Raw genomic sequence first — 26,207 nt, 5'->3', positions numbered from 1 at the left:
TTCACATTTTCATTCAAAAGCTTGCTCTCCCAGATAACTTTCTTTGTACAGCATACTCACAAAGATTACAAGGCTTTTTGCCCTTGGCTGTGCATGCAAGTCATAAACGAATTTCTTGAGAAAGAATGAATTCTCAGTGCACTCAATGCCAAACTCTTCCAATCAGTATCCTGCACACTCACATTGTGAAGGGAAAGGCACCTTGAACAGTTTAATTACACATCTATCATTTAAAGCTCAATCACTCCTAATCACTCTACATGTACTATCTTCCCTGCTTATTTTATTTCATGATGACCACTTAGAATCAGCAGTTTTTATTCGGTGTCACTGAAGTGGTTCTGATGGCAAAAACGACTACTACGCCCACAAAATACTCACCATCAGAGCTGTACATTTACATCAGCAAAACTACTACATGAGGACACACGGTTGAACAGTAATGCTTAGACCACAAAGGTGACCAAATTTATTCTCTAATCTGGAGTGCTCAACTGTAATTGTAGTCTGGTGCTTTTGCAGCATAATTGTCGGTTTGAGAAAGCCGAGCCCAATCTAGCCTGCATGTCCTCCAAAGCACTTTGGTGCTGGATGACTGGACATCCTACAGGCCGACCATCCATCAGAGTGGCTAATGCGTGACGAGGAACACCCTATCGACCGAAAGCCAGCCTCCCTGGGTGAGGCCTCCACCCTCACCACCGGCATAATCAGGATCTGATGCCAGAACGTTGGGCTTCACCGCACAAAGAACCAGTTCTGCAGCTGGGTATGCCACAGCCGCAAGGCCCACAATAAATTAAATTATTAAACTTATTAAACAAACACTGTTTGTTGTCTAGGATGTGCATTTGTGTACGTGCATTGGGAGGGCAGATTATATCCGTCCATCCAACAATACTTTGCAATAAACACTGCTTTGTCCCTTTACAAAGATGCCATTGATTTGCTCGCATGCAAGGGTGCATAAAAGACGGATGTTGAGTCATTATATAAAAAGGGTCAGTTATTTACCTGTGGCCCTGTTGGGAAAATATTTCAATCAATGGGACATTTAAAAGCTGGGTGTAATGTCAGACAAGAATGTGCTTCATGTTACGTTCCAAAAGATCTATGAGGCAAAACAAAGCAGGAGTCCAATTTGCTTCTGAAAGTAGATTTATGAAACCCACACAATCTTTTATGCTGTCAAAGGTACAGAGAGTGAATACATGATATATTTTGTAAGAATCTTCTCAATTGAATTTAGCCAGAGCCTATACATGGATAGAGATGACTTTTCTTACCATCTGTATCTCTTTGTGTCAGTGGTGAAGGTTCCTTGAGATTCATACATTAATTTCTTCCTTCAGACAGCAACACAAGTTTTTATGCCAAAATTCTTAAATTAAGAATACTTTAAGACATAATTTAAGGGAGAAACCCATATAATAATGGATGTGAAATGGAACATCCATTATTTTTTACTTGGAGATATGGTAAATATTTAGTTGCTTGCCCCCCCGGCTAAATCATGCAAAATCACTTGATCCAGCTTGTAAAAGGGTGCCATTACAATAATTAGTGACACATCAAAGAGTACTCGGGCTATTATTAGTATACAGGGGCTTTTCTGAATTCCAATTTAAAACATTTTAAAAAGTTTTTAGTTTTAAAAGAAAATGCTAAAAAATTTTACTACCAGTGTTCTGTTGCATCTGCATATCAGCTCCATATGTCCTGCAAATATTGCTTTTGGTCCCTCAGCCCAGCCAGGGTTTTCATGGCCTCCAGTTTATCCACCTGCTGTTCTTTCTGCACTATCTCTATCAGGACATCGTTCACATCCTTCGCCATGTTCTTGGCATCTCTGTACATGGTAGAAATGTTGGAGTGATTTAGGGTGTCCATTAAGATGGACAAAAGCAGGCATAACCTTTTACATGATCATTAGCGTTGATGCAAATTTTTACAAAGGCTAAAAATGCATTGTTGTGTACAGGCAAAGGTGACTGATAATCAATGTGGTCAGTTCTCCAACATACATCATGTAACTGTAGGCTGAAGTAATATTTTGCTTACCCACACACGTAAAGGCAGCCATTTTGTTGTAGTAGAATGTTGGCAACTTGTTGGGTATGGAGGAGCAGGTTGTCCTGCACGTATCTGGTCCTGGTCTCGTTCCCGTCAGGGGAGTCCCGGGAGAAACTCACATGCAGGCATGTTAGAATGCCCTTTTCAACAAAACTCTCCAACTGCTCCCTGAAAGCAATAAAAAAAAAGTGCTACTGAACCTCTTTGAAAGCACTTAATTTGTCAATGTTAAACTTCCACTGCCTTCATGGCATTTGAATGCAATAGAGCTGCCCTTTTCAAATCTCAAACTTCTCACCGTAAATACTTCAAATATCGCAAATGCAAAAATTGAAAAAGTTGATTAACACAAGCAAGCGTGAATTTGACTTCCTCCAGGCACTCATGCAGAACACTGTATTTCTATGGTGGAGCTCAAGTCAATGCTGTGTCAAAGCCAAACTTGTTCATATTGTATTCAATAGCTCCAACAATAATGGAAATATGAATTTAATAAGGAAGGTCAAGTTTCCTCTTTCTAGTCTCCCTCAATCAACTTCCCCAGTCCTGATATTCTACATAACCTCGCTCTTTTCAAAAACCGCAGCCTGCAAGATGCCTTCACCTTAATGCTTTACAGCCGTGACCATAATGGCCTTCTGTTTAACAGCCCACCTTCATGGGGAAAGAACTGGGGCTCTATTTAAAGATTGAAAAAGTAAACCTGACCTGACGTGGGGCCCTCTGGATGAAAAGGGCAGGGTTTCCATGTGGTGGATGAGGTCCACACACAGACAGATGGGAGTCACAGTCATTAATATTCCGGTTGATTCCCGATGGTCCACGGTGCTAGCACAATGCACAGTCCCTTCCACAGCACCAACTGCCGTTTATGTTTCACTTTTTTTGGACACTTTTCACCGAAAACATTTTAAGTAGCACTTGACCTTTAACAAGATCACTGTGACACGCCTCCCTTGCCATCTAAAATTCTAATATCTGAACAACTTCGACAAACAGCAGGGTAACTGGTCTGGCTGTCTCCATTCATTTAGCAGAGCCTGGGTCATATTGATTTCATCTCTTTACAGAGACGTCAAGTGCTGCAGCAGATTAGGGAAGTTCTTTTTCTCTTTTTGCTGTTGTTGTGGAATTCTATCCATTTGAAATCCATGCCAGCATTATTTTCTAACATCACATGTCGGTTTGCCCATCCATCCTCTGTTATGCCCTTGACTCCAAGGCAAAGCATCACATTTTTTGCTTTCCTCCGTTTCTCCAATTAAAGCAAAAACAATATTTCTACCATTTCATTGATCACTTTAGTTGTCATTCTGTGCAAAAACCTTTAACAGTAAATTTGTTCCTTCAAACTCGAGATTCTGTCTCTCGAGTTAATATTTTACCACCAGCTTTCGAGCCTTATACACAGGCAGTGAAGCAGGTTAACTTGTCCAATGCCATGTTACACCTTATTGGCCACACATAACTACAGGACAGCTCATCTTGACTGAGGATGCTTAATGCAGTACTGAGCTGCTGATAAGCCTCAAAACATTACATTCAGACACTTGAACACTGAAATCTTGACACTTGATATTGAAATCAGACACTTCACTGAGGAAACGCATAATAATTAAACCAACTCGCCAGTACATGACACTTTTCTATAGCTGAATATCCTTTGAATATGAATTCGATTTTTTCTTTTTTTCTGTAAATTAACTTTTTAAATAGTGATTGTTAAATCATTTGGAACAAGTAAATCAACAATAAATTATTCCAACATGATAAAACAATTAATATCAAATAGTAATAAACAATCTTAAAACCTGTGCTATGAATATTTTGAACCATGGTATACTAAAAATAAGTTACACACACAATCTATTTTTCCAGCACCTCCAAGGAACAACTTCACACCTTATCATAATTTCAGTGTCACTTTACCCAGCACTATGCAGCATGCACGTGGTTTATAGTCCTGGCCCCTGTTCTGACCTGAATGGGGGATCCACTGATTGAGGAAAGGTGTAGTGTACCACTCTGAACCATAAGTAGCACAAACACACCCCGATCCTGCACTTTACGCTACCTGATCTTTGGGTGTTTCAGAGCTGAATGAAGGTTAATAAAGCCTCATTTCATATGCACTTTGAAATAAGGGAGCACTTTCACTTCATCTCATTTCACTCTCATCCACCCTGCTCAAGGACAGGACATTTTAGCTGACAGGAAAGCCATTGGCTGGCGATGGCGTGATATTCTTCACCAACCGCTGGTCAAATCAGAGGAAACATGCAGGTCACAGGGATCAGTTGTAATCAGGTAATGTATATACAGCCTGAAGAAAGTGTGCTGCTCTATAAAACACAATTACCTGAAGAGGAACTCTCGATCTTTGTGACGGCAGCCGAAAAATAAACAGGTCTCTCCAAATACACCATTGGGGTTTTCTTGCCTTTGCTTCTCCCTGCAAGAAAACGTAATCTTACTTTTATATGATCAAATCAGTACTGGAGGCCAAGCCAATAAAAAAAGTACAGTCACAGACATGACGATAAATGATCGCTGTGCAATTCTGAGGGAAAAGAATAACACCATTAATACAGCTATTATATAATCAAATCAAAAGCACTTAAAGCTTTATTGATTAACTAATTATCTTGACAGTGCGAGCGAAACATAATTTTATTGTTTCAGCAAGAGAATTATCTGCAGGAGAACCTCCCCTGCAAATAAACATGAGCCATTTCAGGCAGACCCTCAGTGCTGTTGAGAAAGTTAACTTATGTGCTGTGTGTATGCTGTGTGTGTGTATATGTGCTGTGTGTGAATGTGCAGTGTGTGTGTGTGTGTGTGTGTGTGTGTGTGTGTGTGTGTGTGTGTGTGTGTGTGTGTGTGTGTGTGTGTGTGTGTGTGTGTGTGTGTGTGTGTAGTGGGACACAGTCCTCTGCCATCGATTTCTCCTGTGGCAAATGGGTTTGGCTTGGCTCCCAGAATTCCTCAAAACCAATGTGTCACACAGGCTGCACTTTGTGCGCTATCTATTCAGCGCACCTGCTGCCTGATGACAGCTCTCCCCAGACAGGACAAGTGTCCTCTGATCTTTAACTTTACTCCACTGAGGTGATGCCGTAAGCATTCGACTTACTCTGTAGTCTACTTAGCCAGTCTCCCATCTCTATCCATTGGATACTGACACAAATCTCGATACTTCCATGAGAGTATTCTTTGAGAGTCAATATTTTATTTTTATTCTAGCTACACTACACAATACAAGTATTGTCAGTTCAAATTGTTAATTTTTTTTTAATGCTCTGGACAGATTTTTTTTCCAATAAGCTGAAACCCAAGCCTGGAAAAAGCATGAAAGTATTATCAACAGCAGTCATGGCAAAAGAAGGAAGAACCCTGGATCACTGCAGCTGGAGGACTCCATAAGGCTCACCTGTCTGTACCCGCTCTCACTCAGCATTGCTCAGCCTGTTTAGCCTCACTGCAATTAGCATTCTGAAGAGCAGTGCTGCAGAATGACTGCAGAAATGGCAGCCCCAGCACTTTCAGGCCTCAGCAGTCTGTTCTCTTCAAGTCATCTGCACCCTTTGGTGACCCACCTCAATACACTTTTATCAAGTCATCTGCACCCTTTGGTGACCCACCTCAACAAAATTTGTATAATAATGAATAGTTTCAATCCTTTGAGTCAATTTTCTCAAAGCCTGATTTTGCACGATATTACACGATTTTCTCAGGGCATAGTCGTCCTATCATCATGAAAGTTTGCAAACCTTTACTCCATATCCAGGAGAGTGTTTTGAGCATCACAAATCTCATTGTTAGAACCTACAATTTCATAATTTTTCTTTATGAAAAATCAGAAATTTCTAGAAAAATTGGCAACTGGTGATTTTTTAAAAATGGCTCAAAACAATCTTAATCTAGAATCTGAAATAATTATGATATTTTACTTGGGTCAGATTATAGACTACTACAAAAATTCCTTCTTGCATAAAATGGGCAAATGAGCTAATTTACATATTTTGTCAGAATGTATCTTTTTAAGTGCATACCGTATCATAATTGAAGTATGTACCTCTGAAATGATCTGGAAGACCAAAGATGCGTTTTCAGTGGAATATAACCTCAATTTGAAGGAAGCCATAGAGTTGAATGATTAATATCTTTTAAAATTATTCATATATTCAATATTGAAGTGCACTAACAGAACAGGTTAATGACTGAGGGAACATTGTGTACATAGCCTGAGCACAGTATGGCCCAGCATTTCATTTTCCCAGAGTAGTGGGCCATGTTTCCTGGCCTAAAGCCAAAATGTGTGCAGCCTACAGGCTTTACTCCCAGTGCCTCATAACTTTGCAGAAGGGTAAAGAAATATGGATTGCAACAAATCTGACAAGATCATTTTGTTTCAGTCCTTCAAGCAATGCAAAAAATAAAAAAAATGGTAGCACAAACAATATTCTTTGCAGTTTTTTGTTCAATTTCACTTTATTCTAACACTGCTTTTTTAGCTTTTAACAGAGCAATTGTCACTTTTTTAAAAGAACAGGGATTGCCAGGATGTGTTACAGCATTACTGTTTAAAGTATTATTAGAAGTGTGTAAAGGCAAGTGTACCTTTGTGGCATGGCTTTTCCTGTAGATTCAACAGTCTGTCAAAAGAAAAAGCACTTCCAACAAATTTCAAGCCAACTTCCAAATTCAGGGCCCATTTACTTCAAAACTTTGTAAGTAACTGGGACATTTCTTTGCCTCTTTCTAAACCCGAATACAGGAGACACTGCTTTTGATCAGGACGATCAAAGTTAAGCCATGTATCTCTTAAGATTGAGAGCAGGTGCACTGTTCTTTTATCAAAAGTACCTAATGTGTCATCACTCTAATGGTTACAAGTCATAGCCTTAGGGTAAAGAAGCCTACACAGCAGCACATCACAGCCTTAAACAAAGAACGGCAAAGTAAATCCAGCAAAGCATATAACATGAATTCATATGAATTAATCCTCAAGTGCGTCTCCCATGAGGCATGGCCCTAGCATTGGCTCATTCCGTGAAAAATCATCCAGAGGTGTGTGGGGTGACCACTCAAATTTTTTCAAACTTTGTGTAAATGTTCTTTATATTCAATAGAGAACATGCAAAACATTGGCCTCACTGGATTTGTTGGCACCCAAAATCAGCGTTCAATCATTATACTGTTCCGAAAAAAGGTTATGGTAATTCACATATGCTCAATCGTGCCGCTTGTCAATTCTTTTTCCATTTTTGATTGCTTGATGGCTTGACTCAGCACCACTTGGTGTATGACTTCCAAACTTGCAAAAAGACAAGTAGATACTTTGGTTAAGAACAGCCACAAGGAAAATTAAGTCCATTTATAAAAAATAAAAAAATAAAAATGTATCACACAATGCCAAATATTGGTCCGGACAGAAAATTGCCAAAAACCAAGTAATTGGTAAGGTGGAACGCTGCTCTGGCTTAACACATCAACACAAGCTGAGATTCTTCCCGTTTGGTGCAGAGTGAATTAAACGAGAGATAAACCTTATCCTCAGTGCACCAGAGTTCCTTGTGTTATGTAAACTAGGTGCAATCTAGATAGACTGGCACTGATATTACTGCTGGAAACATGAGCTACCCAAAGCAGTGCTATTAGCATCTGGGAGCTCAGCATCCAATCTGGAAATGGCCTCCAATAAAATGGGTTTAGTGGGTTTTATGCTGCCCCAAAGGGATCAATACCAATATGAAAATCTGGATTCCATTTTGTAACACAAGGAAGATCAAACTGGCTCATGAATACAAATGGAGACTGTTGCCAATTGCAGGAATGCAAGCCCAGGAAAAATACCCCAGGAAACAACATGTGAAAATAGGTGCAAACGAGTGTCTTTTGTCTCCAGTGCCAGGATGAAGAACATCTCAATCCATCTAGTGCATCAACAGACAGAAAGGCAAAGTTGAGAGGCTCTGTCCATGTAACAAGAAGGTTCCTGGTTCAAATCCAGTGGAGCAGAGTGCCAGGCAAATAAAATGACTTTATTGCTGAATTAGGGTGAAAATGTACTCACATTAAAAACTGTGACAGTGTGTACAGAAACTTATCCAACTGCTCCAGGCTCACAAAATGATCAGTCATACTGAATGTAGGTATTCTCTATTCGACAGGCACATTCAATAGCACCCATGGCAACACGATTGAGACGTGGGAATGGGCTGTAACCTATTGAAAGAATTCCACTTTCTTTCTGTTCCACTGGGCATGAAACACTTGTGACGTGTGCATCTACATCACTCTGCAGGTAACCCACAGTGTGCTGATGTACAAATGGGACTGCCTGCTTGGATGCGGTTAAAAGCAGCAAGAAAACAGGCAGGTCTAGAGGTCTAAGTCAAGATGATTTCATACTATTAAAGGGCAGTGCAGTACCTTATTCTGAATAAATGTTCTTGTCAATCGGGGGCTTCAAAGAACTATTTAAAAAAGCACACTGAGAAAGACCTTGCTTGGATGTATGTGTTATTTAAATATTCAGCTGGCTTCATTTAAAAGTACTGTCTAATTAATTTCCTCATTCGGTAAGGTTTCCTACATCAAAAGGCACTTCTTACAGTGGGGTGTAAAAAATTGGGCACCCCTGGATTAAATGTCAGTTACAATGAATTTGTATGTGATCGAAAGCAAAACATGAGAGCTTTCTGAAAATTTTAAAGCAAGATTGCTTTTTACTTTCATTTAATAAAATTGTAAATTGCAACAAAAGGAAAAGGGCCCTGTGCAAAAGTTTGGACTATTCTTTGTTACTTTAAAAAAAGATAATTACTAAGGCTCAGACCCAGGTGATTTACTCCTTAGGGCTTTAATGAGTAGGGTGAGTATAATACCAGGGCTGAATGCTTTATTCTGAAGTAACTCCATGCCTTCTAAATTATCCAACTGCAGTGGCTATCCTGTCTGGTGTTAACAACCATGGGTTCCTCTAAACATTTGTCCAAGTTGTTCAATGAAGATGGTTAATTTCCACCAAGAATGAGAAGGCTACAAAAACAACTCTCAATGTTTCAAACTACGTATTTCCGCTGTCAGAAACATTATTAGAAAATGGAAGATAAGTACTAACTAACAGACTTTCCAAACGTTTTCACACTTAATTAAAATTATTTTGAAACTGTAAAAAACTGAAATAAAAAGTAATATAGCTTTAAAATTTGAAGAAATGTGCCATGTTTCATATTGCACCATTTACAGGTCAGATTTGTTTCTGTTCACATATTAATTGTAAAAGGCTTTTTGACCTGCGGTGCCCAAGGTTTTGCACACTACTGTACCAAATGAAAGTCTGGAAGACTTATTCTGAGCATATCCATTTTCAGGCAGTTACCACGAGGCATTTGAGACGTCAATGAATGGGAAGATTATTTGTCCTTTGGTGAATACCACACACTCCTGATTAGAAACTGACAGTTGTTTTCCGTAGCTAAGCTGTTATGATTCTAATGAACTGAGATAGGGGGTCTTACGAAATTAACCAATTTAATTCAAGTTCCCTCAGTTACTGAGGTGCACACTGGGTGCGCATGATGTCACTGAACAGTGGGCAGATGATGCAAAGCACTTTCAAGAACACAGGAGATCGACATCGATTGGCAGCGGGGGAAATCGAAGAGGGACAGGCGGTTTGTTGCAAAAAGGGAACCTTTCACTGTACCTTCCAGCATAGCACCCTGCTGACAAAGTCGAGATTGTTATCTTTTATCAAAGTGAGGCATTGGAAGCAGCCGTGCTGTACAGAATCCCAGCTTAAACAGTGCTGGACCAGAGCTAGAAACCCGACAGTAAAAACCCTGCAGGGGACCCAAGGTAGGCCGCCTCAAGTTGTTCTGCTGTTGTTTGTGCTTCTACAGAGACCTATACCAAAAGTGCTTGAAGGCTCTTCAAAGCACCGCAAATATAAACAATAAATGCCCAAAGTGGCAAAGTGGCAGTTTTCAGCCAAGCAGGATATTACAATATAAATGCTCCGAACCCTAAACACCCCACACTCTACACGGAAATGAGAGAAACCTGTCTTTTAGCCAGAAGTATGTATATGTATAAAGATCTATTCTTTATTCATTGTGTGTAGTAAGGAGAGAAATAAGTGAAAATATCAACCACGGCAGAATAACCATGGCAAAATGGGTGTACCCTGCTCTGGCACAGCAGAAGGGAGAGATGACCGAAATCTGTGATCTGATTTAGAGAGACGACAGAGGAAAGCCTGTCATTTATAATTTATTTATACATCTGGAACATATACTAAATTGTAAAAAAAAAAAAAAAAAAACACTATGGCTTGTTCCAGACGGGCGGCATTGTGGAGTAATGTTGAGCGCTACAGCGGATGGCTGTTGCGACCTTGGCAACGCAGCACACAGCAGTGCCAGACGGCTCCACGCCCATTCATCAGCACAGCCCCTCCCCTACAGCACAGCTTCTCCCCGAAGAGGGCCATTCATATTCACCTGCGACGTTCATCAGCTCCATTCAACCCCGGCACAAGCCCTGCACATCGCCACGGCAACATCATTCTGCTGTCGCCTTAGCAAAAGAAAATGCTGACTGGGAACCATTGCAGAAACAAGCACCCACTGACAATTGGGATTGAAAGATCATTTTATAAGATGGAGATTCTCGTTCCACGTATGGTTTAGAGTAGCAGTGACTTGTGCAAAACCATTAACATAGGATGCAGAATTCTCATTTAATGGACACGGTAAGCTTTCAAATGTAAAAATATTTCTCACCCTTATTTTATCAAAATAATATATCGCAGCTGGTGAAAGTTTCCAATAGTGATTTTATTTGGCTTTGACAAACGGCTAGGTTTATGGTCCGATTATGTGGGAGGTCCAAGTCAATATCACATTAACACCTCACAGACATTTATCGCCTCAGGTTTATATTTACGACATATTGACAGTTTCTTGGGGTTTTTACATTACGCTTCGAAAATCGATACCTTTCCCATCTTCCCACCTGACCCCTAATAGTTTGTCACAGACAAAGTCATAAAAGACTGCTTGCAAAGAGCTTAAATTATTTCCTCCACAGCGTGAAATACGTGTTAATCTCAGCTGTGAATATGGTTTTGGCTGCAGTATTAATATCTTGGAGCAAGTGGTGTTTGATCAGGTCTGTGGTTAACATTAACGCGATCTCTCAATTGATTATGTTAATAGGACTCTCCTGCCCTCCTCAATATGTTGATAAAGGCCAATTATTCAAAAGGCTTGCTTTTCAAGAAAACAGTTGCTGGAATACTGTTCTGTGCCATAAAATGCAGGTAACATCACAAAGTCCTGTAAGAAGCTACAGAGAACAGTTCTAAAGATCACGAGACATCAGTCTGGCAGAACACTGTTAAAGTGACAGTCTCGTTATTTAATTAAGAATAACAATTTTATATTGTTAGCAATGGCAAAGAAAGAAAAGCTTTCCTCACACTGCAATTTGCAGGCAGTGTTTCCAGCAAAGGTACGATTTCTCTCGACTTTAGCGCACGTCTACAGAGCGATCGCACTTCAAGGTGAGCGAGTGAGTCAGCGCTCAGGGAGTCTGTCACACGCTGTGAAGCAATGCTTCAGCCACAGCTTCAGCAAATCAGTCAACACGCTCAAGTAACACACCGCCGCAATTATCACTCCAAGCTTTGCAGTCCTAATCAGCACGCCGGCTACGTGGAAAGGGAGTAAACCTTGGGTTCGGGGCTTATGGGGCGGAGGGGATGGGTACCTGTGCTGCAGGAAGCCGATGAAGGGTGCCACCCCGGTGCCAGGTCCCACCATGATTATGGGCACCGCTGGGTCACAGGGCAGGCGGAAGGAGACGTTGGTACGGAGGCTCACAGAGACCTGGCGGGGGTCACAGAACTGGTCAACGCAGACCGGACTGGGCGTGCGTTTCCTATGTCATTCGAACACGCATTCAGCGCCCGGGACCGTAAAATATCATCACTCTTGCCAACTGTTACTGGCTCTGGGTCTCATTCACCTTGGGAGGGACGTGGGACCCAGCAGTCGACCCCAGGACAGGGGAGACCAGGTCTGACAGCCAGCCCGTGCACACGCCTCTTCTCCCCACGGGACGCTCAGGACACGGTGGGAACTCCACCACGTTGAACACGAAGTGCAGCTTCCCGGGGTGACGGAGGCTGGAGCTGCACCGGAGGAAACGGAAGAGCAGGGATGACCCCTGAGGCTCTGCTCCCCTCTTCAGCCTGCCCGCCCTGGCTCCTCTCCCCGATTAAGCCCCCCTCCCTTCCCCTCCTCCATCACAGGCACCCCCTCTTCCTGCTCGGCAGAAGTATCTTACATTACTATGCTCTGGCAGAGGAATCGCTCCAGAGGTCAGCAGCTAGGTAGTGAACGAGATCAGAGAAGGAAATCTGAGCAGCCGATGTGTTTTAAAAACATATACACATGCCCCGTGGTTGCTTAAGAGCTTTAACAGATCTAGTAGTTTTTTCCAAGGCAAAGGGCAACACTTCTTTACAGATTTTCTATTTTTTACAATCCCACATCCACAGGAACATTTTCATTTTTACATTTCAACTTTCAAGTGACCCAATGCAGATTAAATTTCGTAATGAATTCATCTGAATATAAAATGAACAATAAAAATAAGCTGCAGTACACATACAAGAGGTAAAAGACATTACCTTGCAGCTGAGTAAGGTCTCGGATGCAATTTCGGCAAATGCTCTGTAAGAAAACAAGACTTTGTTGTAATGCAAGCATAAAAGAGGCAATATGCACAATTTATAGCCCCAATTTAACATAATGTCACAGTAACCTTATATTCTAATTATATTATTACAGTCACATTTCACCTGTGACCAAACACAAAAATTTGGTTTTAGACCAGTAAACGTGTTTCTAATGGCTGATTATTTTCGTAACAACTAACAGAACTGTGTAGTTAGCCTACACAGTCATCACGGTGCAGGTCAGAACAAAGGAACACACTTGTTAAACTGGGAGCTCGAAGCAGGAAAAACTGAACAATGGAAGGAATCCCTTCATAGAATCAGTATTTATTGGTAGTGGTTAAAATTAAAGCAAAGGGGGTCAACCTTTTGTAAAATATTTTCATAAAAATCACTCATTTGATGTTGACTGAGTGATGTTGAATGTATAGTAGTGTGCAAACATTTGGGCACCACTGGTCAACATTTTTTTTTCTATTTTCTTACTTTAGTGTAGCTTTAAATTCAACCATAACTCACGTGAGCTTTTGAATGAACATAACTTTCTGAAGATTGAGCACTTTGTTTACAATTCTTTATGCATAACTGACTGGGTCATTGCCCCTGGCCTGTATCCTATTTTCAGTGCTCTCTAGTGACGCCTGCTGGCCGATCAGGCTGGGCAGAGCTGCACATGAAGTCTCTGCTGTGTCTCAAATTGCACTCATGTACTTGTGCACTAGTGTTCTTAGAAGTTTAATTTAAAGAAGTGCACAAACAAGACAACTACCTGGAATACATTTTTTTTTTAAAATGAATTAATTACAAATGTAACTCTTCTTTGCTGTAAGCTCTGAAAACACAAGGACTACTGGGAACAGAAAGTGTGAAGCAGACTTGAATTTTGGGTCCTCAGTACAATAAGAGAACTTCCAGTGAATTTGAAACGAACTTGCCAGTTTTGTACTGGAGTCTGGAATGCACTTGATTACATGACTGCTAAATTATACACTAATTAGTCCACAAGTCCGAAAATTTGAGAGACCCTATACTAAAAACATTTTTACCTTCCTTTACGAGAAGAGGAAAGGAATATTTGTGAGCATTGGGGCCACACACACACACACACACACACACACACACACACACACACACACACACACACACACACACACACACACACACACACACACACACACACACACACACACACACACACACACACACACCAACAGAGGTGCTATACAGTATGCCATGGTATTAATTGGCTAAAACAGTCCTAAAAACAGACCTGGCTTAAGTCAACCAATTACCATTTACCTGCACATTTTTTATATCCCCACCACTCTGCAAGTGGAGACCACCTAGTTTTATATAAACAATGCAGCAATGGCCACAAAGAAGGGTGTTCTGTTTTACACTGTACATTTTAAACTAAATAATTACACTGGCTCCCTACAGTTTCAGCTGTCCAAAACTCAGCTTAGGAAACAAGTAATTATTTGCTCAGGGCATTCCTCCACAAATGTCCAGCCTGTAAGTATTTATAGGTATGTGTTAAACCAATACATTTGCGCTGAATGATTGCAGTAGTAGTGATGTTGGCTTCATATCACAATTGGATTGTCCTAACTACCTTGATACATTAATTATTTGGTTGAAATAGGTTTGGTTGAAAACAGATTTGATTGGAAAAGGGTTGCTATTGCCAACCCTACCAAGCTAATAACGACTATGACTACTGCTAGCAGTGGAGTGGACTAAAGTCTGCCAACACAGCAAGCAATTCCTATACCAAATTATATTCAGTTATGCCACACAACTAACTTGTTGTCAAAGCACAAACTGGGTTGTACTGTCAAGCTAACTCAGAAGTGCTATGAAAAACATAGAAAATCTAATCTAATTTAAATCACAGGATCATATACGAGCCTGTACAATGTGGGAGGCGAAATACATTCTGTCAAGATGTACCTCGCCTGTTTGTTGAGGATTTACACTCAAAATGGCTGAAAACAAAATGACTGGCAACCATCTGAGAAAGGAAATTACAGTCTGTTGGCATGCTAAAATATATTTTTGCGAATGATGTAATCCAAATTTGTTTGGGCGCAATATGTTATTGGAGACGGCTTACTCCCCTTAAAGCCAAAGGCAATGACACAGAGCTAGGCTGTCTAGTCTATTTTGAGCTGGCCACAATTGCTAAGCAACTAATGCACACCACTAAAACTCCAAAATTAAGCAAGTATACTCCGTGACAAGATTAGTGGGACATTTTTAGTACAGTGCTTGCTGTACCAGAAAAGAAACTGCGAATATTACTTTGTAATCATTCTGTCCCTTGGCTGAAAATGGTACACCAAACTGCCTATAACAGTGAAAACATGACGTCAAATTTACTTTGATTCCGAATACTGCAAGCTATGTAATGCATTGACTGGACGCAGACAAAATTTCTATTGGCCTACATTGGTGGAGATGGGACGTCTAACTGGACACCAAACATGCCAAAACGTTCTAGTAATCATTTAGTTTAGAGAACATTTGAATATATTCCAATCGGAGGGCATTCCAATCATAATTAGTAGTCTTTTTCTCATGCACAGGTGTGTCTGTACCACGGAGACAGCCCACCTTTCTGAAAAAGCACAGTTTTGCAGCAGTCTCAAGCTGTGAGTCTGCTCCCTGACTCAGCCCCTCTGATATGTGATGTGCTTAATGGAATTCATTTTTCCCTTGACACAGCATGCTCTGATAATCTAATCAAAATGAAGAAGGTAATCACTAGTTTTTCAAAAACAAAGTTAAAGAAAAACCTATGGTGGTGATACAGCAACATCATTAAAAACTCCAGGTCACAGGACAGAATGACCTACAGCTGTTGCAATCACTGTGGAGGTCAGTGATGTCAGATTACGCTTACTTAAACGTGTAGCATTTAGATACTCTGATTACAGGGTACCTACTATTATGTTATCCAGTTACTATTAGTAATAGTACTTTTAGTACTCAACTAAATAATTCTTACAGGTGTTAAGGTGACTGAGCCAATCTCTTATGAAAACTCGTATAGTTACCATCTGTTATATCTGACTGATAAAAAAATTATCAATAGATATGCAGATCTAGTTTAGCCAATATTTTGTCAAATAAAGTAATGGTATACTTCATAATAATGTCCTGATTAAAAAGTATATTTGAAATTATGCTCGTAAAGTTTATTTGATAATTGAATCATACAGTTTAACTATGAATGCCAAGAATACCTAGTATATATTCAATAGAGAGACACTCATATATTCTACATAATAGCCTTGGTACTGCTGGTTATGTACAATGGAAAATTATTTATACCCCTGTTCTGTGAGGTTACAGTCATTTAACATTACAATATTATTAAGGATCTGCCACTCCTCAGAGACCAATGAATAAAACATTATGGTCTTTGGCAGTAGGTTGACCTACATGTTATTCCTCAGATAAGACAGCTCGCTTTCTCACCCTTTTGGCTAAGAGCAGGTAAGACTCCATCTGGAGTCCCTGTTCCTTACACAGTCAAACAGGTCTGGAACTAGACCACCAGTTCCCAAGCCAGGATCAGAGGCTGGGGGCTAACTCTAAGACTGGGGGTAGCCCCAGATCTCCTGGATCAGTCTGGTGGAGAGAGGTGGTCAGGGTTTTTTTATTTTTTATTTTATGAGAAATGAAATCTTGTATCTCCGCAAGTTTTCATTTAAAAAGCATATTCATAAAATATTTCAGACCATCTCAATAGTAAGTAAAAAAGTTTTCTACAGATCAACAATATATGCAGTCCTATACACTGTCCATTCTCATTTCCTCAACGGAGAACAGAGGTAATTCATACCTCTGTTGACATTCTGGAGCAAAATGGCCTCCTTACGTTCTAGGACTTAAAACCACAACCTATCTGGTACATCATTTTACTTCTACCTACGTTTGTACCTGGCAATGAAAACTTACAGGGTCCCTTGTGAGAATGTAATACATGCCATGCTGGATAGAAGAAACTGTACACATTTCTCCTTAAAGCCTCTTACAAACCCCAAATACAATCAATTTGAGACAAAGATCTATCAATGAGTAATAACGACATTCCTTGGGATATCGCTTTGCAGCAATCGTTCATGTGCATATAAAAGTCCTGAGCTCATACGCTACAACTTTCTTCACAGAACATACATAGTCAGGTCCAGAATTATTGGCACCCTTGATGAAAATTAGCAAAACAGGCTGTATAAAATAAACAACAGATAATGAGCTATATTTTATGTCCAAACATATGAGAAAACTATATACTTTTATCCTAAAACAATTATTCTAATTGTTCTTTTCTTTTTATTGAGTAATAGTATTTATGAAAAATGTAGGTGTTGGCACCCTTAAAGACTATTTTAAATAAAACCAAACAGTTAAATCTGCATTAAAATTCTACTTATTTAAGTTAATCTCAGTCTTAAGGAACTGTATTGTGGCCTTCCATTACTTCCCGTTTCCCTAGGGTATAAAAATGAGGTAACACACATGTAAAATCCCTTTATCACCCATCACCATGGGGAAAGTCAAAGAACTGTCAAATTAAAAGATAATTGTTGACCTACACAAGTCAGGTAATGGGTACAAAAAAAATACATAAACGGTTAAACATACCACTAACCACTGTTAGGGCAATAATAAATAAAGTTTCAAACATCTGGAACAGTTGCACACTTGCCAGGAAGAGGACGCAAGTGCATCTTCCTCACTGTGCCCTCACGCACAGTGAGGAAGATGGTGAGGGAGGCAAAGAAGAACCCAAGGACCACAGTTCAAGAACTGCAGACTTTAGTTGCGTCTTGGGGTCACAAAGTCTCAAAATCAACCAAAAGACGCCACCTCCATACCAACAGGCTCTTTGGAAGGGTTGCACGAAGAAAGCCCTTACTGAGAGCAACCAACAAATTAAAACGTCTGGAGTTTGTGAAACGACATTGGAACTATGACTGGAACAGGGTGCTATAGTCAGATGAGACCAAAATTGAACTTTTCGGCCATGTACACCGTCGGCATGTTTGGCATCAAAAAAGGGATGTATACAAGCAAAAGCACCTCACACCTACCGTCAAATATGGAGGTGGATCATTGATGCTTTGGGGCTGTTTTGCTACCAGTGGTCCAGGGGCTCTTGTTAATCAATGCCATAATGAATTCCACAAAGTACCAGGACATTTTAGCCAAAAACCTGGTTGCCTCTGCCAGGAAGCTGAGACTTGGCCGTAGGTGGACCTTCCAACAAGACAATGACCCCAAACATACTTCAAAATCAACACAGAAGTGGTTCTGTGAAAACAAAATCAATGTTTTGCAATGGCCATCTCAGTCTCCGGACTTAAACCATATCGAAAACATGTGGTCTGAATTGAAGCATAAACGCAAACCTAAGGATATGTAGGATCTTGAATGGTTCAAGATCCCTCCAAATGTTTTCTCCAACCTTATTAAACATTATATAAATAGGCTCAGTACCGTTATCCTTGCCAAGGGAGGCTACACAAAGTACAAAAAATAGGGGTGCCAGTAATTGTGAAACGTTTTTGTGAAATTTGTTTTTGGAAAGATATTTATCATTCGAAAAATTTGTAATTTTGCTCGATTCCACTGAATCATTAATAAAGTAAAATATTTTCCACATGTTGGGAAATGACAATATATCTGAGAAATGGTATTATTTGTTTTCTACAGTCTTTTTGCTCATTTTCATCAAGGGTGCCAATAATTCTGGACCTGACTGTAACACATAGAAAATGTTTGTTTAATATGTAATGTCTGGTTTGTTGGCACTTTAATGCATACGTTTTGGGATTGCCCAACAGCAAATCAGTTTTGGAGCCAAATGGCCGCAACTTTATCCAATACTGTTATATTGATACATTGATATTCCGAGCTGTCCCAGAATACAAATTTTGAATGACAATGTGAAACTTGATTAATCTCAACCTCAACTGACTGGCCTCACTGCAGCTAAAACATGCTTGCACAATGGAAGCCACCACACTCCCAGTCCTGGGCTCATTGAATAAATAGTCTTCTCCAAGATTCATGGAGGAAATGAAAATTGGATGCCTAGCATTTGGCAGCTGCTGAATATACGGTGACACTTAAAAAAAACTGTTAAATATACTACGTGAAAAATTTTGTTGAATAAAAAAACAACAACATTTGATCACAAAAAAAGAATATCTGCACTCCAATAGCTCTTTGCGCATTACAAAGAACTGTGTATAGCTCTTCTAAAAAGGATGTCGTAAATTCATTGAACGAATTATTTTATCTGTTTTACAAATTCTTCAACATACCAGGCATGCTGGCTGGGACTAGAGAGAGGCTTCAATTCATTCCATTAGAAACATTTAGTGACCTGAACAGCTGTCGTAAATCAACACTCTTCTTCCATGGATAATGAAGCCATTAAAATGGCACTTGGTGGTACAGTAAGTAACCACTGTGTCCCATGTGCACTTTGCTAGTTCAATGAAAGATTAAATGCATTCACAATAGACTGTAGGCCGTTCATTACTGGATGACTGGTGGACTTTCAGTGGGAATTTCAGTGACCATAAAATGACAGCAAGTTTTAAACTACCCAACAAATCTGACACTGAACTATATGAACACATTAATTCAAGGGAATCAAGAACGAATTACCCTTGTTTCTCAGGACAAAGCACTTACACAATAATAAAATAAAATAAAAATTTTCTTCTCAGCAAAAATATAAGGGGACTTAGCCTGTGTTTGTGTCTTGTCTATTGTAGCTTGCGGAATAAAGGTGTTAACCAGCACTGAGAAATGAATTAACCTGCAAGTTCTGTGGTCTTCTTGCCATTTTATTTACAGTGTGACAAGAAAACCAATCATCCAACAGTTACAACAGCTGTTCAGCAAAACTTCCTCCTATCACAGGCTTCCAGATGCCAATTTATCAAATAGTTTGTTTTGCTCAACAGCTGCAGTTCAGTACTGTGGTGGAAGAACTCGACAGAAGACATTACATATTAAACTATTAAATCTGATTGAAAATGCATTAAAATTTTAATTTACAAACACATTGGAAATATGGTTAAAAACTATATCACAGCTCAATCTTAAATCTTAAACACATTTTTATGATTGTCATCTAATAAACTCCAAACCCGTTCGCCTTGTTAAGAGAATCAGAGGTTCAAGGTTGGTATTTAGTAGAATTCCACATTTATCTTTCTAGCAAGAGGACACATGAGGCTATAATGAGACATAAAATGCAATCATCAATGCAATAAAACTGGCCCTAGCCATCATTTTGGATACACAAATAGATTTTGCAATGGTTCTACTGCCCTCCACTGATGACACCACAGAATGCAATACAAAGCCCAAGCAAGCAGAAGATTGTGTATTCAATCCTTTGGAAAGAACATGTATCGGTCAGCAAAACTTTACACAGGCAGTAATCATTTCCGTTGGTGCAATCACCTTGCCTTCCTCAGTTTTGGCTCGGTTCTGACTCAAGCCGTAACATCAAGTCTCAGTTCTTATCTTTGGACAGTCGAATCTTAAAATACATTCACGCTCATACATTAATCTAAAAACATTCCATAAGAATGCAGTGAGGTAATGGTTTTGCGCTTCAGTTTTTACATCTTAAATAGAAATTCAATATATTTAAAAAACAAACAAAAGTGAAGTATGGGTTGGACACAAACCTGAATAGGTGTACACTGGATATTTTTCAAAGCATGATAATAAACCACACAGTAGCAAAGAAAATGGATAACAAGGAGAATATTTAAATATGGTGGGGATGATAAGGATAAGAATATTGGATAATGCCGATTAATTAATCATGGCTCAAAGGGGCATCAATTCTCTAGTATGTAGTGTACGATGAACGGGTTCTTTGTATGCACTGTTGCAGCGGTGAATGAAGTCTGAAGTTTCCAATGATGTTATGAGCAGTCAGGAGGATCAATCCAATGGGGGTGAGAAACAGATTTGTTCTGTTTTCCATGCAAGAAAGATTATTAGTTTTATTCAAACTAATATTAGAACAAAATTGAAGGTATAAAAAAAGGTATAAAAACGTTTGCTAATGTAGTGAGGCTGCCTAGAAACATTACGTTTAGAAGCAACACGACTTGAACACATTTTAGGCAGAAGACTTGAAACTAAACTTACTGACTTATGAGGAGGTGGAGAGAGAGAGTGAGCATGACAGATAACAAAAGGGGAGTGTTGGCACGTGAGGGAGAAGGAAGCTCACTGACCTATGAGGAGGTGGAGTGGGGGCGAGCAGGAGGAGAAAGCGCGCAGGAGGTCCAGGAGGCAGAGGCTAGGGTCCCGCACGAAGCGGTTGTAGTCTGCAGAGCCCTGTTTGCTGCACAGCTCCTGCAGGCGTCTCTTCTCAGCGGGGTCAGACGCACAGTCCACAAGGGCTCTGAGAAAAGCCTGAAAGCCACAGGGGAACAGACAGGCACCATGGCAGTGATGTCAGGGTGTGCTTATCTCTCAGGGTTTATGGTGCATTCACGGCTTGTGGGAGAAGGTTGTAACGCAGATAAAACGGCAACATAAGTAGCGTCACGTCAACACTACACATTCATGCAGGCTTGGAATAATGGATGTCAACAAAAAAACCACAATGTTCAGCGGTTCGTTTGGTCATCTCGCAAACTCTGAGCACTCCTGAGGTGCCTGAGATTCCGGCTCGGAATGACAACATTTATAGCCGTTCAGTAGTACTTTTCCTACTTGGAAGTCGGAAACTTCAGATTTCCGAGATGTCATGAATGCACCATTAACGCTGGTGATCTGTATACATTCAATTTCCTTTGAATAAGGAGCCAATTTAGGCCTTAGAAACAAGTAGTGTGGACTACACTGGACTCATATCATACAACAGTATCTGAGTTATGAGAGACTTTCAACAAACATATGGATGCTGTCTGAGCGGTCTGAAAATATAACACAATGACTCCTTTGATTGATCTCCAAATATAACCAACTTAAATCAGTCTTTTCTATTGCATCTAGGCATTATTATTTCCTGGCCAGGGGTAATACACACACAGATAAACGCATTACAAGATACTCTATTTTTTGAATGCAGTCTATTTTTTTTCAGCATTAATGTGACCACTTGTTTGCTGATTATCTCGATGTGGTCCTCCAGGGTCCAGACCCTTTAATACTCATATGGATGAATTGACTAAAATTCCCAATTTTTCATGTTGTGAATGGTGTAGAGAAAATGGCTGTTGTGCATCACTGCTATTCTGGTTGATTCTGGTCACTCAACCTCACATTCAAAACGTCCTGTGGGTGCGTACTGGGCTGCTCCTGGTAAGACACTGCTCGTGGTCTTATACACAAGTGGACCGACAGGATATGCACAATTGTAGCTGAAGCATCACCCCAAGTTGAGTCAGCATCTCCTCACTCTCTAGCAACCCCCGCTGGTCAACTGGGCCCCTGCGATCTGCTTGCGAAAGCGTCTTCCTCCCGCTCATGTGTTTGCCTACACTCCCGCAGAGAGATCTTCTACAAACATTGCAGCAAAGACTGGGCTGTATATAAATGGCCATTCCACATTGGGTAGAACGGGGGGAAAAGCCATTTACAAAACTGTCAAAAGGACAGTTCAAGGTATATTTACTGTTCATTGTTAGTGCTGTTATTATTATTAGTATTATTATAATAGTTTTAATACCTTTTTTGGCACAGTCCTTATCTCTAGACACCAGGTGAAAAGATACTTCAGCGTGCAGTTCTCGGGAATGTAAGATGGAATCTGAGCAGCTGTTGGGAGAGAAAGAGGGAGGAAATCCCTACGTTGAATTGCAGCCAAGAAAAAACAAATTAAATACAGTACAAACCGACCCCATCTGAATAATTACAACCATGACACTGTCTGTCCATGCTACATGATCGTGATTTTGTATATTCTGCATAAGGGTTAAATGGGTGTCAGTGGCAAGCCTACCCTTCTTCTTGGTGTCTGGGAGCAGCTGAAGCTGAACACTGCTGTTCTTCTGCTCCTCCAATCCCATTCTTTGCAAAAGCTCCTCGACCTCATGATCATTGTTTGGGCAGACCACATCGAATGAATCTCCCGGCTCATAAGAGATCTGCTGCTCCTTTGGACAACAATCATACTGGTAAAGAATATCCACAATCCAAACCATTTTCTATGAAGCCATTGATTAAATATGGATTGTAATGTAACTTTATATTCATTTCATACTATTTTCACAAACGTGCCGTAACAGGGATTTACTGAAAGAACTAAGCACAGAATATAGATATGAAAACAAGCTGGCTTACTGAGATATCCAGTTCAAGCAAAAGGGCTGTTTTCACAGCATCATCTCGAGTGAGCTGAGATGCTCTAGAAACATTCACTTGGAGAAATGTTCCTTCAAGACATGGATCACTTCTCTGAGGAGGAAAAATCATTATTATTACAACGCAACCACTAAAACATAAATCTTGCAGCATAAGTTAGGTTATAGGCTTTTAGGTTATTGTTTTTATGCTTTATTATCCTCGGTCCCTATAGCCCTACAAGCATTTTCAAGAACCTTATGGCTCTTCAGTGAATGTGACTACACTCACTACCTGATCTGTTGGTGTATCCAGAAGCGTGACATTGATGTATGGGGCAGGCAGTGTAGGAACATTAAGAGCAGCCTCTGACAGGGGGGGCAGTGATTGTGCCACAGAGGCCTCCACGGGAACAGCCTTGCCCTCAGACACTGATTTGGCAGGTTCGGGACTCTTTTCCGACTCTTTTTTCGATTCACTGATCCTCAAGAGTTCGAGCTTCAAGTCCGCCACCACATTTTTGGTGCTTTCTTTATTTGTTCCAGTATCTGAGATTTGAAGCACACTTCCACACTCAGGACTGTCTTGTGAGGTTGACATTTCTGCTTGCACTTTCTTTGCCGCCTTCCACAGTCCTTCAATCCAAGGGTCGACCACTAACTCCAATCTAAGGAAGATGTGAAAGAGACACAAAATGCATTAAACACCAAATGGCACAAAATAAATGTATATCCCCTACCTATACAACAAAGATTATTCTACAAACACACAAAATCCAGTCTGAAGTGTTGGGGGGAATACTACTGCAACAAGAAGCAATATGTTATTTTAGAAAACAAACTGAAATATTGTGTAAACACTAATAATCTGTACAAACAAAGTTTATCAAGTTCTTCAACAATCTTTTAGATATGATGAATACCAATCTTTTATCTCGTGATTACAAAACATTTTGTATTGACAAAAACCTGTTTTGTCTTACCCAACAGCATCATCTGCATAGCCTGTTGCATAGAAATGTTCTCCACCAAGTTCTTGAAGACGGCTGTCAATTGTTTTCCCACAATTGCAGAAATTTGAATAGTTTGAGTCACCCAAGGCTTCATTGGACATCAGAAAAAAAATGTGAAGTGTTATGTATTGATTCTTAATACAGAATTTCAAGGTGCTAAAACAGTTTGAAGCAGAAATTCTCAAACTCGATCCTGGGGACCCATGTGTACGCTGGTTTTGTTATAGCCACTCTCTTGCGCAATTAAGGCTGTTGAACACATCACCTTTCCCTTAAACATATCACATTGCAGGTTTGGATCTCTGTGATTTACTCTGAATCTTTTAATTTTTCTTTATCCACCAAATGGACAGGTGTCCATGCTTTCACCACATATTCACCTCAGTCTTTAATTTTAAATTAAAGTAAATGGTAAATGTCTGCCTTTATCCAAAGCACTGTACAATTGATGCTTCTGTTTCACCCATTCTTACACACACTCACACACCAACAGTGATTGGCTGCCATGTAATCCTTTACTATATAGCACAGTGGGAATATAAAACTTGTATTATTCACAGAGCTATTTCTGATAAAATGTGGCTAAAGAGGGTGAAATCCCTCAAGTGAAAACATGAAGTGTGTCTGTTACGAAAAATTCACGGCTGGTTAACATTCTGGTATTGCAATTGTGATTGGAACGAAAACCAGCATACAGTACACGGTGGTCCCCAGCACAGAATTTGAGAAACACTGGGTTAAATTTAGATTTCCTACCTAGAACTGCATAGCGCAGATGTGCATAGTGATCACTTGGCAAAGCCTTGGTTTTAATGCCCTTGACAAACTTATGGGCAGCGTCAGGAGGCTCCCCGTCTCCAGTGGTTGACACGACGAATACAACAGGGGCCGTTCCCCTCTCCAAGTTATACTTGGAAAAGAACAAATCGATATAAATGTCCCATGTCCTTACAACTATATCACTTCAATTGTTTAGCTAACGTTATATTCTATTAGGCGTCTGTCTTTTTCCGTGGGTTAGCCCACGTGAAATGGCAAGTTCGAGAAAAGTCGATATGAGATATAACTTGCATAGCTACTGTAACTTAAATAATAAAGTAGACCCGTCACCTACCCTATCTAATTGGCTCAGACAGTAGGCATCAGCGATAAATCCATGTTCTTCTGCCTGTTCACAGAGGTCCTCAGCAATTGATTTCGCCTGCCCATGCTGGGAGCCGTAAAGCAGCAATAACGGAGTCTTTACTTCAAAAGGCATGGCAGGGGTACTGTAAAATTGTTTAACTTAGTTAACACATTCGGCGAGTTAACTTAAGACATAAGTTACTTTTCTTAAAGCTAACAGCATTCACTGTATGTAGCTATCTAGCTAGTTCGCTCTAACTTCCTATTGGCTATACTGTTGGGTATCAATACCTATTACATCAGCTATTTAAACATAAGACAGCTATCGTATGTTAACTTGTAGGACACTGTTATTTTTACCTTAAATTTAGATTACGTGATTAACACAATCTTCAACACCTAATAACATTATTGATCTTGCTCACACCATTTGCGCTTTATGCTAGCAATGTTAAGCAGGCTGACATTAGTCATGCACTTTTGTGCTAGAGAACAGTGGCTACTGGCTAACGAATAATATCTGTGATATTTCCTCCTTACCTGGGATGTCCAACTGCCGAATAGTCAGTCCTAATCCAAAATTCCTTTCGTCGCGCAACATTGTTAAATATACTTTTCACACATGTTGCAGTCCAGTTACATCCCATACGCCGGAAATTACGTAAATACAACCATGACACGTGGTTTGAGCGTTGAGCCGGGTGGGCGTAACGGTTCCTTGTTCTTGTGGCGTTTTATGGGGATAAAAGTTTGACATTACCGCCACCTACTGTGTGCATTGCCATTGTCATCTCTTTTTAATTCTCAAAAAATAAAACGTTATTATATCCCTATATCCCTGGCGTTTGACTTCCTGTATATCGCCCGCCTCTACATCCGCTATACACGAAATATTTTTAGCTG

General features: G+C 40.1%; 1 protein-coding gene across 1 annotated transcript; it reads right to left on the bottom strand.

Annotated features, from left to right (window-relative positions):
• Positions 1–25,998, bottom strand: mtrr (5-methyltetrahydrofolate-homocysteine methyltransferase reductase). Its single transcript, XM_061240594.1, has 15 exons — positions 25,845–25,998; positions 25,294–25,447; positions 24,936–25,089; positions 24,150–24,267; positions 23,462–23,834; positions 23,168–23,281; positions 22,827–22,980; positions 22,554–22,642; positions 21,112–21,292; positions 12,779–12,821; positions 12,112–12,277; positions 11,854–11,972; positions 4,433–4,525; positions 2,062–2,241; positions 1–1,849 (listed from the first exon to the last, which is right to left on the bottom strand). Exons 1-15 carry the CDS (start codon positions 25,949–25,951, stop codon positions 1,705–1,707), a joined length of 2,190 nt encoding a protein of 729 aa, XP_061096578.1. The 5' UTR covers positions 25,952–25,998; the 3' UTR covers positions 1–1,704.
• Between the last annotated feature and the right edge of the window lie 209 nt (positions 25,999–26,207).

This window comes from Conger conger, chromosome 4 (assembly GCF_963514075.1).
Source record: "Conger conger chromosome 4, fConCon1.1, whole genome shotgun sequence".
Lineage (NCBI taxonomy): Eukaryota > Metazoa > Chordata > Actinopteri > Anguilliformes > Congridae > Conger > Conger conger.
This window is presented reverse-complemented; position numbering and strand designations above follow the sequence as displayed.

Coding starts and splice junctions, on each gene's coding strand:
- mtrr (XM_061240594.1), bottom strand. CDS start 25,951: ATGGGATGTAACTGGACTGCAACATGTGTGAAAAGTATATTTAACAAT. Junction 12,822..21,111: donor CCCACTCCACCTCCTCATAG/GTCAGTGAGCTT, acceptor GTTTTCTTACAG/AGCATTTGCCGAAATTGCAT. Junction 2,242..4,432: donor GATCGAGAGTTCCTCTTCAG/GTAATTGTGTTT, acceptor TATTGCTTTCAG/GGAGCAGTTGGAGAGTTTTG.